Below are 18419 nucleotides of genomic sequence, written 5' to 3'. Positions count from 1 at the left end.
GAATAAGCGGCCGGTCCTGCCCTTCCCCACCTGACTAGCTGCTCGCCAGGCTTAAATTCTTTGACGTAAGACGTCCTTACGCTGCTTCTCCGGCTTTCGTCTGCCGTGCCGTGCCGTGCCGTGCCGTGCCGTGCCGTGCCGCCGATTCTGCAACTTCCCTTTAGCGTACGAAGGCTGGAGGGCGCTGGCCGCGCTCTCTGCACAATGATTAGCAGGCCGCCTCCAGTGGTGAGAGAGGAGGAAAGCCCCAATCGCAGCGCAAGCCACGTCCATGTGCGTGTAGACCCGGCAGGGGATCAAGTGGCGTCAGCAGTTTAGTTGGTAGAAACACTCTTGCAGTGCTCCGCTGGCTCGACGGTGCTGACGCTGCGAATCTCCGTCGTTTAATAAACCCGGAAGAAGGCGAATGCACGACTGTTTCTTGCGCTCAAATAGACGCTGGGAGGGGGAGGCACAGCATGGCACAAAATATTTCACGGCGTTTTCAGGGACATTCTGGAGTTGGTACTGCGATTGACGGTAACTTAGAGGAGTATAGCCAGGCACGGCAAAACATTGAAAGGCAGGAAATTTGGCCCGCCACACTCGTGACTATTGAATCTGAAACTGGGGTCGACTGTCTTTATTTTGGCGCAAAAGAAAAATCTCGGGACGAAGGGTTCAGCGAGTAACGCTGCTAATTACAAACATTTAACCTAGGCACCGCCGTGGCATAGCAATGAGTCAATTGTGGGGCTCCACGTTTCGGGAGCACGAAGTGTTGAACAGCTAGCATAGGCTAGGAACCTTTTCGGGTCAATACTGATGACCAAAAGTCCGAACGAACCGAACGAAAGGGGAGTGCAGCCCGCCGAGCGTCCGTCGAATTACGGCACTGCGTTTCCGCAGTAGAAGCAACGGGTGTCGTGGCTGGGCTAGTAATCTCGGCCCCGCCGCTGCTCGTCCACTTGAGTCTCGACTCTCACGCATTTGCGCCTGTTTGTCTCGCCCAGGAGGAAGGCGCGGACCCGCGGCGGACCAGAGGAGAGCGAGCGGCAACTCCCGGAGAGGGACGGCGGCGACAGACCGGTGAGGCGTCTCCGGAGAAGGCGCCTAGGAGGACCTGCGGGCAGACCTCTGCAGCCGGCGGCGGCGGCGCACGAAGACGACGACGACCAGCGAGCAGCGGCCCCCGCCCGGCGGGCGGCCGCCATGCCCGTGAAGAGCGGCGGAGCGGCGTGCCCTAGCCGCCCGGGGCAGCGAAGGTGCGAGGAGTTGGCCGAGGCCGCGCGGCCATGAGCAACGGCGCGGCCAACCTGAGCTGGCTGGACGGCGGCGTGGCGGCGCTGAACGCAACGCTCGAAGGCAATGCGACGTACCTGGACGAACCGGGGACGGGGAACGACTCGTGGGACGGCTCCCCGTACCCGAGCCGTTACTCGAAGCTGAGCTTCGTGGTGACCGCCTTCGTGGTCACGTGCATCATGGTGCTCATCGTGGTGGGCAACATGCTGGTGTGCATCGCCATCGCCACCGAGAAGACGCTGAAGACCATCCAGAACTGGTTCATCGCCTCTCTGGCCGTGTCGGACTTCCTGATCGGGCTCATCATCATGCCCTTCTCGCTCGCCAAGGAGCTGATGGGCTACTGGATCTTCGGCGCGCTCTGGTGCGACGTGCACGCGGCGCTGGACGTGCTCATCTGCACTGCGTCCATCAACAACCTGTGCCTGATCAGCCTGGACCGCTACTGGTCCGTGACGCACGCCGTCGAGTACCTCAAGAAGCGCACCGCCTCCCGCGCCATGGCCATGATCTGCTTCGTGTGGCTCCTCTCGGCGCTCATCTCGCTGCCTCCGCTCGTCGGCTGGAAGAAGTCCCAGCAGACCTCCGAATACCCGCAGTGCTCCGTCTCGGAGGACGTGGGCTACGTGCTCTACTCGGCCATGGGCTCCTTCTACGTTCCCGCGGTCGTCATGGTGTTTGTGTACATCCGGATATTCCTGGCGGCCCGGTCGCGCGCGCGGCGGCACGTCAAAAAGCAGGCCCGGCACGTCCCCGAGCTCACCAACGATCCGGCGCGCGACAAGTCGACCACCACCACGACCACAACGTGCACCAGCTTCAGCAACCCGAGCCCGCCGGACTCCTCGGCGGCGCACAAGATGAACGGCGGCGGCGGCGGCGCGACGACGACGCAGCGCAGGGTCCTCTTCCCCAGCGCCGCGCCCCAGATCATCATCGAGACGCCGGAAGAGCCCAGCTCTGCCCCGCCATCGCCGCTACTTCCCCGCCGCCAGGAGGGCCTCGGGCTCAGGGCCCCGGACGTCGGCCCTTCCGGGCACGACGAGTCCGAGGCGGCGCCTCTGCAGGGCTGCTCGCACGATGCGCCAGGCTTGCTGAGCGCGCCGCATGCGCGGGTCGCGCGATCCCCTTACGGCTCCACGCTGTCGCTCAACGATCGCGACGAGGACAGCGAGCTGTGCGAGTCTTCCAACGCGGCCGGGGGCGAGTCGTCGGGTGGCAGCGGCGGCGGCGCGGCCAACAAGCGCGGCGCCTGCGACTCTCGACCCAGCACCTCCAAGAGGCGGCCCGCGCCCCCGCAGGGCCTCCCGTGCGCCGCGGTGCGCCACAGCCCGGCCGACCCCGACCGCCACAAGCGCAAGCTGGCCAAAGCCCGCGAACGCCGTGCCACAATGATCCTGGGCCTGATCATGGCCGCCTTCATCCTTGCCTGGCTGCCCTTCTTCGTGATGTACGTGCTGGGCGCCCTGTGCAAGTCGTGCAAGATGACCGAGGCGGTGTTCGCGGTCGCCTTCTGGCTCGGCTACTGCAACTCGGCCGTCAACCCCATCATCTACACCATCTTCAACCGGGACTTCCGCAAGGCCTTCCGTAAAATCCTCTTCAAGTGATCCTGCGCCGCCGCCGCCGCCATCAGGCCCGGCACCGTCTTCCAGGGCGCCGCCTGGGCGTCGTCGTCCGCAGCCGCCGCGGCGCAGCGTCGCCCGTCGAAGGATCCCCGCCGCTGTTGTCGATCACCCCGCTAGCCTCGCGAGGAGGCTCTCCCCCACGGACCGAGGGAAGGCGCTCAGACCGCCTTCCGCGCGCGCCCAGGGACCTGTCCGTCGGTGGCCTGTGCGTCTCGCGTCTCGACAGTGCCACGACTGCAGTGTCCGCGGCTCCCCCTCGCCGCCCTGCTGCTGTTCTTGTGCTGTGCCCGAGCTGCGCATGCGTGCCACGACCGCACACGACTGTGTATACCTGTTTGTTAACTGTACCGTTTTAGAGAGCACCGCCGCGCGCTGTGCGCACTGAGAAACCCCGCACACTCCACGGACCACCCCCGCCGCCGTATTGTCTATACCCGGGTCATGGTGGCCCCCAAGGGCGGGGCAAGCTCCAGAACTGACCGAGGGATATGTGTAATGGGGCTTAGTGCGCGATTTCGATGCCCGCTGTTTTTACTTACAGTACTCCGTTGTTCTTCTTTCTTAATGCCTCGCTACGCACACGCACACACACGAGACACTCAGAAACGAAATAAACACACGATTTAGAGGTTCTCGCCAGGGTCTTCGATGAGGTGCACTCGGCCATTTAAGACAAGCTGCTGTAGTTCCGGGGCGGATGGTCTGCTCGCTTAATAACGAGGCAGTACGTTCGTTTCTCTTTTCGTTTCGCGTACGCCATCTGTCAGAAACAGGGTAGGAAGGCCGACGTCTCGTATCAGGGTCCTTTTGCCAACTCTCACAACCTTCGACCGGGATGTTAGCAGTGCTGTGACAAGTACCAAACTTACGCGGGTGAAAGACAGCAGTCGCAACAAGCACTGCAAACGGTCCACACCTCATAACACTGTCTCGCTGGGTTAGCTTAGTTTGACGCCTTCTGTGCTTGTTCTTCGCCAGCCCGCGGGCGTTTAAACACGACTTTAGGGTCCGTCCTCGCTGGTGACGCGGCAGCCGAAGACGAAGTGTTTTCTGGCCGTGTGGTAGCACTGTCTTGGCACACGTCATCAAAAGTCCGCACACATGTCATCCAATGTGTCGCGCTCAGAGCGCATGTTGTCAAACGTCAGCATACACGTCATCAATCACGGGCAAATATGTCATCAAACGCGTCGTGAACGCCTTCCGTGATGAAGCGCGAGCAGCTGCATCGAATTGGGTCCATTCAGTTAAATCACGTCCGTTCCGTTTTACGTCACTTCTCAATTATTTCTACTCCTTCCCAGCTTAGTTAACGGAGAAAACAGTGTAAAAAAATTTAAAAATCCATTAAACCACTTTGAATCCACGAGGCCAGTTTCTGCAAGAAGCCGGTTGCACTTGGAGACAGCCACACAGGAAACAGTGGCAGTCTGCTGGCGCGCTTATGGGCAGACACCACGCATAGAAATACCGAACCACACACGCACAAGCCAACAGACAGAGGAACATCAATGAATGAGTGATCAATGTTTTTGTCTGCAAATATACATTTATTTATCATATAGCCATCGCTTTGTACATAATGTGGTTTCTGTTGCAGTTATTGTCGGTGTTTACGTACACATGGTTGTAGGGGAGAAAAAAAAAGGGAGAGAGAGAGTTTCCGGTGGGCGCCAACCGCAGATATATGTATACCTTTGAAACGGCGTCACCACATAAGTTTGCCTGTATTTGTCGTCACCAGCAACGCTTCATCGACTTTCGAAGCACACGTACACGCACACAATCGCGTACAAAGAGACGTGCACTTGTTTTTCACCCCGTCTGCATATCCCCCTTGCTTTCCTCCGTGTTTTTATTCCCGTTTCTCAAGCCGGCAGAGACTACACGCGCGCGTCGAAGAGTGATAAACAAAAAACAAAAACAAATGCTCGTTCACCCATGCAACTGTGCAGCTTTCCCCTCATTCAAAACAGCAAATTATTTGTTCTTCGACTCGGTATCGTCAAACATCTCTTTGCTTTTCTAGCGTCATTTTATTCCCGAAAGCTACCCCTATAGAGTGCGAATAGGAATTTTGGGTCTCTGTTGCTGAGTTTCGTAAACTGATCTTACAGGGAAAAGTTTTTGCGCCACATTGCATATCCTTTTTTTACTGCTCCTTCAACTTTGCTCAGATTTGGCTTTCATGGGAATGCAGTATCGCAAGTCACACGAAACTTTTTTTTTCGTTACCATAGCAACGTATAACTTCTCCGAGTAAAACAACCGGGTTTCTAATTCGCATTTTATGCGCTTGAACTTGTTTCGTCCGCTCTGTCGCACTTGATGCTTGGTTGGAGGCAGGGAATGTTATCAGTAATCACACCGATTTCAACTGAGGCGTTAGCGTTAAAATTTCCTTTCGTTGTAAGTTTTGACGTTTCGTCAAGCGGAAACAAAGTTTGCCGTCTACACGCTCACAAGTAATTAAGAGTCACAAAATATGCAATGTTACGCGCCTGGCTCGCCAATGACCATGTGAAAAAAAAGATAGAAAACCTCTGGCTTGGCGTGGGTTTTTCGGTCTTGCCCGGCTTTCGACTACCTTACTGCTACCATGAATGATACTACCATGTATGCTCAGGTGTAGGCTGGTACAATACATAGGTCAACTGCTGGAGACCCGAATTCGTCGAAAGCTAAAGGAAACTATTTGCTAAACGAGAATTCTGGTGAAGTGGCAATGCCCGAGCCGCGGCCTTCGGATAAAAATCATCTTCAAGCTAAAAGAAGTTCACCTGCGTTAGAATAAATGGGCTAATTGCCCAGTCCTTAATGTTCAGCGACATTTCAACTTTTATTCAAAGGTTGCGCTTTAGAGGTACCCCTACCGACACGTGGCTGGGGTTGATTGCGTTGCCCTGAGGTCCACAGAGCCGGAAAAGCTCACGTGAAGAGAACATGCCAGGACAAGTTATCGCGTTTCATTTTTGTTTTATTTTTTAATAAGCAATATAGCCCTGTTCTTGCGACCTAATTTTTTTTATTACTGCGCACGTTCCGCGGCCAGCCTTATCATTTTCATGCTGTCGGCCGAGGCCTCAATGTCAAAAACAGACTTGTCAGCTGATTGCATTCTCAGAGCACCAGAATCAACAGCGTACACCAGCTCAGTTCAGCACTTTCGCATCTTACAGCAACGCTTGCACGGTGATACAAAATTAAATTAGCTTACTTATGGAATCAACGTGTATACGGCTCGAATCGGGTGGGTGCGACCCTTCTGCTCACGGTCCCTCTCCCGTCTCCGTGACACCGGGAGCACACGCGTGTGGCTTGTGGCGCTAAGACTGGCGCAGGTGCACCTGCAAGAGGGACATAGCCGCAACGTCTCAAGTTCATAAACAAACTACAATCGATAACATCACTCCTGACCTTAGTTGCCGTTTTACGAGAAATCTTGAGTCAGTTAACCATGTTCGCGCCTCGCTATTCGTCGGTGCGCCATCTTCGTTGCGCGTCGACGGCCTCGCCGAAGCTGAATTCCTTGAGCCAGCCAGATTTTGTTTCATTTCTTTCTTCTTCCCCTCTTTTTTTTTTTTAATTCTTGGGTCAGAACTTGGCTGAAGTAGTTTGATCCCGTTCATGTGTATTCAATATTCATTCCGCTCTCTTCCGGCTGAAAGGGCGCTCAAAAGCGCTGACGTGTGGCTTCTGCAACCATGGGAGATGGAAAAATCTGGGTAAAAGATAACCCCTACAATAGAACATTGCGCCAAAAATGTAGAAATCGGTCTTGTCCGTCTTATTCTCACTCCTCCTCTCTACTTCTCCTTCGCGCATAAGGTAAAATTTTATCAGCTTTAACGCCATTGCACAATGAAGGTCGCATACCATTCAGCTATACAGACAGATGCTATGTATATGTTGCATATAATATTCCGAGTATGTTCGATTCGAACGTACACAGCAACAGTTTTTATCTTAAGTGCATTTCCTCTCCTTATAAGAAGGCCACCTGGAACACCGCAGTACATAACATACGTTAGCGGCTAATTGGGAGATACAAGCAATATGGAAATGATTCAATTATGAGAATCGGCACCCTGTGCTAACGATGCTTGCAGGAAACTTTTACGAAAGTGCACCTTCGATGCGTCTAAAAATCGTGCCCTTTTTATCCCCCCGCCCTTTTTGAGGAATTCCCCGCAAACACATCACGACGTAGGTTACGCCATACTGATCAGCGGTATCTGATTAGCGCACACGATAAGGCCGCGACTTGGTCTAGCAAAATGCCAGACGCAGCGTCAAGGCGTATTATACCTAGGCTCTCCTTGACAAACGACTTGCGTCGTTAGCGCAGGAAACATGCAAACCGGTACCGACCTCAGCACGCGGGGCGAACCATCAGCGTCTGTTTCGAGCGTATAGCGAAATGAATTTACCAGAGAGGGAGAGGAAGAGGAGACATGGAAAGGGGAGTAGGTTCAGGAATGCCAACGGGCAGGCAAGAAGTGTTTTAAAGTTGGTTTCTTTTTTTTTCTTTTTTTTTTTTTTTTTTTTTTTGCGGACCGATTTGAACTGGGATTCTGCACGTTCAGCGGAATTACTATTCCGGAAACTAGGAATTACGGAGGACCGAACTCGTTGCAATTGATTTTTTTTTTAAATGTCTATTTGAGCCACCATACTTCTTTTATTTCTTCTTACGATTTTTGCGACGCTTATTGATGGCTTACGCGATCGTCAGCAAGGCGCCAGAAATCGAAAGGAGGTTGTCTTGAGCGGCACAAGGCAGGCAGGGTAGTTCTTGCGAGAGTCTAGTTTTGACATGAGCAAAAGCAAAGTATTAATATGTTGTTGTCGGCTGACCGGACGTTGACTGCGTGATTTCGCCCAGTGACGGCAGCGACTTGCGTTCGGCTTAACGAAGTTGGCGACTACGGTTTCGTTAGATTCAACGCCCTCATAGTGCAGGAATTCAAACCAACCGACATCTATAACATGAATGACTGATTTTGTTCGTTGTTGGCGCTAAAAAGTGCGGATTTAGGCGGTTCTGTGAGCCCATCGTGGTTTCAAGTCGCGTAACACATCTCCAACCATTTTTCTTCTCCCTGGAATTCTGCCAACCCAGAGTAAGAAAGCGCAGATATACCCCACTTGTAAATATCCTTGCAAGATTCTTTGACTAACAACTAAAAATTGTAGAAATTGCACATGTGCACTGTGTTTTAGGTTCGAGGAAGGCATACGTCATTGCAAAGCATTTCACGGCTGAATGTAAAAGAGCTCATAAGCGGCCTGCATCTCTCATTTAGCTCTGGTGACAAAAGAGACATACAACACGGTTGCCGTTTATCCGGTACCAACACTGTTACCCCGTAGCGCAGTGGATAGGCTACCGCGCAGAGCACACGGTAAACGGCGCTTGAAAGGCCCCGTCGGCTTCTCGTTTTGTACCTTGTTCCATCTTTTCGTTAGAACAAGATAGTTGAAATCTTTTTTGTTATTATTTAAAACGAAAGTATTGGAAAAAGATAGTTGGTTTTCCCTTTCCTAACAACGCCTTGTATTCTTCTTTTTCCGCAACTCGTACACAGGATATCTGTTGTACGCAACACCGGTAGAACCAGAACCTGTTTTTGCCTTCATGAGCCGAAGCTGCTTGCTTTCGCAATGGGTGAACCGAGCAATATATGCACTGACGAATGCGGCGACCTTTTTTGTCGCCCCTTTTCATCGCTCTCCTATCCAGGGTGTTTTGTGCCTAAGACAGAAGCTACACATTGGAACGAGACGAAAGGACCCCGCCGCACACGACCTACTCTACATACACCATACGTCACACAGAAATTCCAGCGCATTACAGCCCAGCCCGGTGCCAAACTCCTCTGTTAATCTACCCTGCCCTAGGGTATAACCTCAGTTGCAAACAGGTTTGCCGTATTACCTGATAGTACTGGTTAGCACTAACGCGCAGGACTACAGACGATAAAGCTGTGAGTTACAGGCGGTCCCTATTCCGGATCTCAAAAGTAATCTTTCGAACATTATAAGTTTTATATATTTCCGAGACGGCCTGCGAAAATTTGATTGCAAGTGAGTTGCGTCTGCATGTGCCTGAAGAAAAAAAAAAAAGAATTCCGAAAATTGAACTACATATGTCAAAGTAAGCTATCAGACGCCTTTACATCAGCCTACGTGTGCAGCAAATGCCTCATTCGAGTTTTTTGTTGTCACGGATTGAAGGGTCTCCGACTTTGCCACGCATGCATGACGAAGACGACTCCGCTTAAATGCTTGCAAAGATGGTGGGAGCTCAAAAATTCACGCTGTTTCTATTTCTTCGTAATTAGTGCAACCGTTGAACACTTTGACAACTAAAAAAAGTGTTACTCCTGGCAGTAAAAGTTCCGAAGTAAATGAATACAAAACGCAGATTCGTGGAAGGCATTACTAGAACTTCGGTTTCTTTCTGGTTGCCCGCTTTCAATATAGTGCCAGGGTTATGCCCATCGATTTTAAACATTGATATAACCCGATAATGAGGGTCTGGCCTATTGTGTAGTAAAAAAAATTGGTTGCTTTTAAAACTGCTGAGAAGTGCACAACATTACTACCGGTAGCAATAACATCTCTATTGGCATATGCCGACAACGTTCTTGACCTTACAAAGTCACTTTCTTTAACAGGTTAGGCTAGAAAACCGAAACCCACGCAGTGCGGTCGATCATATATTATAACCATAATTAAGTGCAAATTATATTAGGGGAAGCGAATCCCCCGGTCTTGCGCTTCTTTGTCAGGTACAACATTCACGTTCGAAGATTTAATTTGTTCTTGAAAAGAAACAAAGCACCCGTTTTAGTTTCTCACAATAACTAAGTCCACGTTTGGTGGGAAAGGACAAAATAGAAAGAATAGAATAACCACCGCGCGTACTCGACAGCGTTGCAGTTGTTGCAGCAACATCCCATCCCGCTAGAGGAAGGATTCAAACAAGTTGAACTTTGCGGTGAACTCAAAGAGCAATGAAAAAAAAAAAACACTTTGCCTAACGTGAACCACTTGCCTAACACTTATATGGAAGCCGAGTTCGGAAACCGGAAACGTGCACACGACGATTCACAAAAGATCGAATTACTCCCACTCAAAATAACCGTAAACCTACGTTTTTTTTTTTTGTTTTTTTTTTTCATGGCATTGCTGAAACGGACGCACAACAGATTCATAAAGTGTACGGCCATGTGTTGACGGCGCCAGTGACAGAAGAATCATAGTGGGGTAAAGTTATTGTCGGCAACACTGTCAAAGCCAGAAAGCCTAAAACAAAGCAAAAACGTTTTAGAAAGAAATGCGTTCACAGGGGCTGCTAGTGAGAACTGTCCGGAACGAAAACGGCACCGAATTTCGAGTTACCAACAAGCAAAGTAAATACTTTAATTCGCGTTACTACACTGATGCTATTTTATTTCTTTGTCCCTCCCAAAAAGCAGTATCAAAAAACCTTAGGAGTATTTCGTTCAGCTAGGCCGTGAAATTTAATTGCGTGTGTTAAAATGAAGTCCGGCGACCGCTTTTCTGATGAAGGCGAAAAGCAAAAAACGCCCGTGTGTACGAGATGTGGGCGCACGTTAGATTCCCAGGTGGTCAAAATTAATCCGGAGCCCTCCACTACAGCGCGCCTCATCGCCTGCGTTGCGTCGGTGCGTTAAACCCTAAAAGCAATCAAATTAAAAGGAAGTCGGTTGCCCCCTGATATATGCACCAGGCGGACCCCGTATTCAATGGTATTTGGGAGTAAAAGAAGCTCGAGCTCGTTAAAATAAGCTTTAAACTGCTTTAAGGGGCGGCCGTAAACACTGGAGAAACTGCGTGATAAGACGATTCACAGCGGTCGGAGTGATTTCGCGAGCCAATTAAAAAAAACTGAGGCACACTCGCAAATATTTATTACGTTTAGCAAAGCCGTTTTAACGACAGCGGTCGACGGTAATTAGATAAACTTAGCTCAGATTGCTTCCGCCGTGCTCGTAAAGCGTTTATTGCTGTATTTAGCTGTTCGCTTTACTTGCACCGAGTACTCCACGTTACTTGGCGACAAGCGCAAAATTGGAGCAGTAAAGAAGGCGAAATTCGCAAAGAAAAAAATGCCGATGCATCCGTGTGCTTAGCAAGTGTGCTTAGCAAGCGAGAAAGAAGGGAGCGATAGACAGCTCGGTACGTCAAAATTTTAAGCAGCATCCTTCATGGAACGTTAGGCTTTTAAGGGCGGTTTGTTTTGTTTGTTTTGTTTTTCACGTTTTCAACTATCGCGCATTTGCGGTTATCACCGCTGAAAGTACTTCTTTTGAATTCGCTTTGATTCCTACCCTTCTTCCCTATCTGAGCCCCACATAGCCGGGCACAGCAGCACCAAAGACTACATCACCTCGCACGCCTCAGCATTTCCTCGACGGCACGGCAGAGCACGAACACAGCCTCACACACGCCACATCACACACCCTCCCAAACGCACGCCACGCTCTTCCTTGATTTCAACGACCTGTGCATTTATCCAGCGCAGCGTTGACTAGTTAGCCGACCGGATGTCGCAACGCAAGCGGATCGCTCGCAAAGCGCTCCTAGTCGCTTTCTTCAAACATAAGCGAAATATCAAACATTTTATTTCTTTTGCCATAAAATTGTGATTATCTCTAGTCTTTGTTTATTTGCTTCACGAAGGGAGATGTACTGGCAGGTGCCATTCGCGAAGTGTTGCATTCCGTGAGACTGAGTTCGTGTGACGCTGCTACACGACAGTGGCTTAGAGGCAGCCTGTAGTAGCCTATATGAAAGAAGACATAAGCTGCTCCGAAGAAATGGACACTATTTGACGGGTGATTCCTAAAATGCGAGGCAGGATGTGAGAAAAAGGAGAAGCTGCCCTTGTAATTGTTGTAACTGATGTGTGGTCAACACGCTTGTTAACCACTCTTAACGCTTTTGTTAATAGCTAGTTGCGCTTCTGTTCGGCACACCCGAAAGGTGCAGATGAAACTCTTCAAGCCAATGTAAGTAACTGAAACGTTCACCTTAAGTAGCAGATATAGTGCATTCGCCCTCTCTAAATTGCTTTACGGAATTGCAGCATAAGGTATACATAAAATATAGGAACTGTTTTGCAGGCAAGTCAACCACTATGCAAATACTCGTGTGGATTCGTAGACTTTTAACGACCACTCCGTCAATAAGATTTCGCAACAATCCCCGCACGTGCCCACGTGGCCCGCTCACGTCGCTGCATTTATTTCGGTTAGAGTGAGCGGCAAGGTTTATTCTGAGAATGAGATAAGATCATTGAGCTAGGTCGTGCACACTGGGGTTCGAATGGTGCGACAAAGACCAAAACACGCAGAGAAGAAACACACAGGGTCTGCATTTTTATTATTTGTCCGTGTGTTTATTTCTTTGTCGCGCCAGTTGAACGTGCCCCATTGAGGCATAGGTTTGCATTTGTGCTGCGTGTAGATAACGAACCGAAAAGGAGAATAAAAGGAGAATGCCATCCTGAACTCTGTCTCGAGTATGGACCGATTTAGACGTGACTCGACCAGAGCTATGCAGAGATTCGGTCCCTAGGTTTCCGTCGTCGACTAGATGCACCGCCTAGCAAGGAGTTCGCACACCTTAGGTAAAAGAAGCCATGCCTTTGCAGCCCTCTGGTTGATATAGCTGATGGATAAACGTAATGTAAGCGGAGGCTAGACTACGTTGCGAACAAAATAAGACATGCGCACGCCCACAAAAAATAGAGAGGCGTGAAAGATACTGGTATTAGGTATTGTCTCGCTTCGTTTAACATGATGCCCTTTCAACGGATGCTGCAGGGCATGTTTACACGCAATGCAAAAACAATGACTGCACCTCATTTTCGTCTACTGTATTCATCGAGTGAACTTGTTTAGCTTTTTGCTGTCCTGCTTGTCCCCATCTCGGATTTCCGGGCATGGTTGACGATCAACGACAGTTAAGCAGATATATTCCGGTCAGCCTGCACAAACTAGCTGGTATGTTCACACATATATTTATTGCTTTCTATTTTGGTAGTTACAGCAGTCAGTGGAACATTTTGCGGGCTCCCTGCCGTTCGCCGTGTGCGCCAAAAACAAGCACTGTAAGGTCTGTAAAGCGTGCTTCATTGTAAGCACTTGCGCAACGAAAGAAAGCCGACTTTAGGAAGTTGGACAGGGAAAAGCAAAAGGAAATCATATTAGAATATGCCAACACTAAAACGGGTAGTGTTCTTGTAAAAACAGCAGTCCGACAGCACATACCTCCTTAAGGAACTGGCCGGTGAAGTAAATATAATTCCAAGTGTAGTGCCATAAAAGCGTTTCAATACAAAGTCCTGCAGCCTCGCACGGAAAGTCCTGCAGCCTCGTACAAAATGAACAATGTTATGAGATGGTATGTGGCTGCGTGCGTCAAGCGACATAGCTCCAGTTATCACTGAAGTTCTCATTTTCTACTCAATAATAAACGCATAGAACATATCGCGATTTTTAGCGCTGATTAATTCGAATAAACCCAGGCAACTATGTGCAGGTTTTGAACTTTTTATCAGCATTTGCGCACTCCGCAGCGTGGGCGTGCCTGTTGCACGTGCGCAAAAGAAGTCAGACGTTTACTTTCACAGTGTTTCGTTAACTACATTCAGGAGCTCGAAATCTTGCTTCTCGTACAGGAAGGGCGACATCGGAGCGCTGTGCGAGAGGAACTGCTGTCTGACCTAGACACCATTGGCTGGGCTGACCTTTGGGCGATTATAAATGACGAAGTAAACTCATAGCGACGCAATTTTTCAACAACCCAGGCCGCACTAGTTTCAAACATTGTTTTCTTCGTTCTTTCACTTCTCCCGCTGTACCTAATTTCATTCCGTAAGCGCTACATCTTACGACAACTAGCAGCCATCCCGTGGTCAGTCTTTCGTTCCTTAATTACCTCCTCCTCTGAAATGGCGAGACACACTCTCACCCCCGGGTACACCACGACGACAACACCTAGGTAGCACGGAAACACCAACACCACAACACTGTCTCTCAATGGTGCTGTAAAACCCGCGATGAAGGGAGGACGCCTTGCACTGCAGTGAACGTGTGGCGCTCCCGTACCCTCGGTGTTGTTCCCTGACAAGATGGCTTCTCACGGAGGGCAGACGAACTTCACGTGCGTGTGTATATGTTTAAAGGAAGAGTGAAAGTGGAAAGGTAAGCAAAGGCAGGAAGAATAGACATGACCGTAGGGGTGACATCTTTATCAGTGTTACGTCTCAGTGTTGTTGTCCTTATCGCTTTCATCGCTGTTGCTGCCTGATAACGGAAATGTTTTCTCGTGACCGTCACTGACTTGTCCGCCGCGCGTTACGGTGATTGGGCCAGTGTCTAGGTGAATATCTGCATGAGTTGTAGGGATTTGCGTCTTCCTTCTATTTCCTGTTCGCTCGTTTGGTGATCGGGGTGAGGGCTGTTGGCATCAACGCCCTGTTCCGCGCGAATAGCGCGTGCATCAGTTGCTTACACGTCTAAGCTGCATTCATTAACGCTTCTTTGAAACACGTTTGTCCAGCACCGTTCCACCTGCAACAATCAATGCAGAATTGGAGCTGAACCTCTATAACATTCGAAATCAAAACCTATTTTTCTTCCTATGTCACAGTCAAGACAATGGTATTGAAAGGGGTTGGGAGTAAGTGCAACGGCCGCTCTGCATCAACATTTGAAATCAAACTTACGACCTCTGAGGGAAAACGTGCCCTCGGTTGGTCTCTTTTTTTGTGTGTGTGGTACATAAATGTATGCATTAAGCGCTCTAAGCTCGCATTTGTCCACCGGGCAAACAGGTTGGGCGACTTTTGCAAGGAATATCTCGCTGCGTCTACAAAATTGGTTTCAGAAGCACTTCTGGGACCATGGCCATCTCCCTCCTCTCAGCGTAAAGGGCTAACCGCATTATTTGAATATCTCAATGACATCGGCGTCGCTGAGCTGATATAGGACCAGACCATTCTTGCACTGTACAACCGCCCATAGACTTTTCACGTGTCGCACTGACGGACCCCAACGCACACGCTTCCTCCTTTTTTTTTTTTTCACTTCTTTTATTTTCTCCTATCTTCTCTCTCTTCCACCTTTCTTCCTATTGCAACTTTTTTTCCCTCCTCCCGTACCCCGCAGAGTAGCATGTCGGCGTCAACATGCCAGCAGACCTCTCTTCTTTCCTCTAATAAAGAGCTTTCTCTCTCTCTCTCTCTCTCTTTCCCAGCCTTGCATGAAACTATGCTGCTTAAATAATTAAAAGCGCGTACAATATTCCAAAGCACCGTTGCTGATTCCAGTAACATACGGTCTTCCACTCTTCCTCTTTGGTTTGGCGTAGGTTGGAGAATGGGTGAAGACACAAGAGAAACAACATTAAGTAAGTTAAAATCGCGAGGTACTGCTTGACCAGGGCGCCATTGTGGCCTTTTGAGATTGGCTTGAACGGACAGTACGAAGATAAACGAACTAAGGCGTAGTAGATTATATAACGAATCTCCAAGATGGACCTCCATGATCGTTCTTAGGCAAGCATAAGAGCCCTCCTGCGTTTCCCGAACTTTCTTTCACAATGTAGGGTAACGTTATTCCGTATCACCGGCGGAGCCAGGGTACACCATGTTCTGCTCTTGTTAAAACGCACGTTCAGAAGGATTCGCGCTCACTTTCTGCTGATGGCTTTTTTTTTCAACCAAAGCATGCTGTAGCCAAGAAAAAAGAAAGCCCTTTCCCCGATTCCAAACGAGCAAGAAATACTAAGGGCGTAGGCTTTCTCGTAAAAGCATTGCTAGCACGCGCACAACTACCCCGCTATTCCCCGCGTGGGAAGGTAGAACATCTACTCTAGTTACTGCTTACCGTTATGTCGTACGCTTTCCCATAATCCACCGGGGGCTGTGAATTCCCGGAGAGAGAGGTACGTTCGCAGGTACGTACAGGTACGTTCGCAGTACAGTTTGTCGCAGTTATCGGTTGTTTAATTTCGTTGGTTGGCTAGCTGATCGTTACATAGCCTGAATGAGCAACAAGCTGTCCCCGTTGGGCATATGTAGATGCACATATAAACTCGTCGTAGAGCTGCTTTCTTTCTATCTGTTTCCCGTAGAGTTCTAAGCGCGCTTCCGGCACCAGACTTTGTAATCACCGAATGCGCTGTTGACGCTGCCGCTGCTGCTGTTGTGGTTTGCCTTTAATGTAGACATTGTGGTTGTCCTGTACCAAGCACGTGATGTTCACGGTCGGCGCGAGCCTTGTTCCGAGCTGTTTCTGGTTTTCGTGATTGTTCTTGTGGTTGCAAGTGTATCGTGCGCGTATATATATACATATACACAACACACTACCGCGAGCACGCACACGCATATATATATATATATATATATATATATATATATATATATATATATATATATATATATATATATAAATACAGGCTTACCCGCGTCTGCTGGACCGGAAACGTGAGAGGAGCTGCCATCTCGTGGCCCGTTCGTGACCTGCCCTTTGCCGAGTATAATGAGTGTTACACCATAGTACGTTGCAAATACATATGACCATACTGGATATATAAATATACACATATAAATATATTATGTATACATAAGATTCTAGATGTACGACACCGCGAGCGTGCGTGAGAGCCCGAATGACAGAAACAACAACAAAAAAGTGTGATGACGTGTGTTCGTGTACGTGTGTATGTGTGTGTTCGTCGCGTGAGAGTTCTCAATGTGTTTTGGCCAGTACAAACGTGTTCAAGTTTGAATCGGTTTTGACGGTAGGACACCATGCATACGTGGCCTGTTTTTTCTACGACGCGAAAGAGAAAAAAAAGCGGGATGCTAAACAACAACAACAAGAAGAACACCACAGGTGGCTGCTCTCTATTATAGACGCGATGAATTCGTTGCTGTTGACTCGTGCTTCGATTCACAGGAGCATCCCACCCCCATCCCTTATTCCCGAACAGCATCGCCCCCCCCCCCCCCCCTCTCACCCCTGACAGCCTTCCCCAGAAACCCCCATTTTTATCGTTAACTGAAGCAGAGCTGGACGGCATACGCCACACAGAACTGAATACCATGGTGCTTGTCGAACACGGCGTTTCATACATTTGCCTACGGCGCACTATACAACCGGTTATATTTGTACCGCGCTCGCAGTAGAAACGCAAACACGTCACCGAGAGTGTAACCTGCAACGCGAAGGGCTGACATGTCTATTCAGTACTACACGGATCACTGTCGCTCCTGCTAAACAAAGAGAACATAAATGTCGAGGAGAGTTCGTAAATGCAATACCGGAGATGCCGAGACGGCATGCTCGAAACGCGTAACGTTTTGCTACCGCAATTTGTAATAAAGGCGCGAAATTCAATTTTGCACTACCCGGGCGAGCTAAACAGGAAACGGAGGTTTTTGGTCGTGTACGTGCTGCCTCGTGCGTTATTAGGTGCGGCGACGTTTTTGGGGAGTTTTTCGTACTTCACTCGTGGCTGCGGGCCCATGTCGTAAGCAAAAGAACAAAACTGATTTCTTCTTGGCGTTTCGTTGCCTCTTTTCTGATTTGTGCGCTGTTTTTGTTATCCCCGTTCTCTAATTCGGCTTCTTACCGGGACGACTGCAAAACAGCTAAAGCAGGAATCGAACGTCCTCTTGAATACCGCGAATAACTCAAGCTGGTCATCTTGCATCACGTTGACAAGTTGGCAGAAACGACCGCGTGGTAGGAATCCCTTTTATGCTACACCCCCAGAAGCCAACCTTAATTTTTTAAAACTTGTGATTGGATTGGATTGTATAAACTTTGTGAGTAATCTCGGGGCAGGAAATCATGGTTGCTGGGGGCGCAGTGGTTGCCAGTTTATGTTCTCGACTGCACACTACTTAAGAAAAGCGTGTTCGGTTCAAATGAATGCCGTGTGCTTTCTGTGCAGTGTTTTATATCGGCCACATTGAACCTTGAAAGCATAATGATCGTGGTTATAGACGTGTTTGATCATGTTAGGTTAAGGGAGCAATTTATCTACCCTGTCCCAACAATTGTTCGACAATGCAGGTTGCAAAACGTTTAAAGGGCAAATCCGGCTACATCTGTATACAGGGAAGAACATAGCACGAAAAATGCCGCTACAACAAATACACAACTAATTGTACCTCCTCCGCCTATTCATTCTATTTGTTCCTTTTTTATGGGGGAACGGGAGGGGGAGTGCATTTAATTTTGCTTGATTGGACATCCAGTAACATAAGCGAGTTTGATAAACGAAGTTCAGGTCCATTCCCTTCATTTTAAAAAAAATGGCCGCCTGCTGTGGTTGAAAATCTAAAAAAATAACAGCGACAACTGGATAAGCCCCAGATAAATTTGTTGGCGGCGAAAACGATAGGGGTACCGTATTTTCCAGACCTGTTCTGAACCAAAAACAGCAAAGTTAAATAGC

The 18419-nt window shown here is 49.2% G+C and overlaps 1 protein-coding gene across 1 annotated transcript; it reads left to right on the top strand.

Moving 5' to 3' along the window:
- Positions 1-1127: 1127 nt before the first annotated feature.
- On the top strand, positions 1128-6432 carry Octalpha2r (alpha2-adrenergic-like octopamine receptor). Its single transcript, XM_077704050.1, has one exon. It carries the CDS (start codon positions 1275-1277, stop codon positions 2892-2894), a length of 1620 nt encoding a protein of 539 aa, XP_077560176.1. The 5' UTR covers positions 1128-1274; the 3' UTR covers positions 2895-6432.
- Positions 6433-18419: the final 11987 nt, after the last annotated feature.

Source organism: Haemaphysalis longicornis, unplaced genomic scaffold (genome assembly GCF_048455015.1).
Source record: "Haemaphysalis longicornis isolate Haplotype H1 unplaced genomic scaffold, Haemaphysalis longicornis Haplotype H1 scaffold_3, whole genome shotgun sequence".
NCBI classification, from domain to species: domain Eukaryota; kingdom Metazoa; phylum Arthropoda; class Arachnida; order Ixodida; family Ixodidae; genus Haemaphysalis; species Haemaphysalis longicornis.
The sequence above is the reverse complement of the archived record's forward strand: the minus strand, read 5'-3'. Positions and strand labels throughout refer to the sequence as shown.

What these genes read in the sequence shown, in the direction of transcription:
- Octalpha2r (XM_077704050.1), top strand. Translation starts at nt 1,275, where the DNA reads ATGAGCAACGGCGCGGCCAACCTGAGCTGGCTGGACGGCGGCGTGGCG.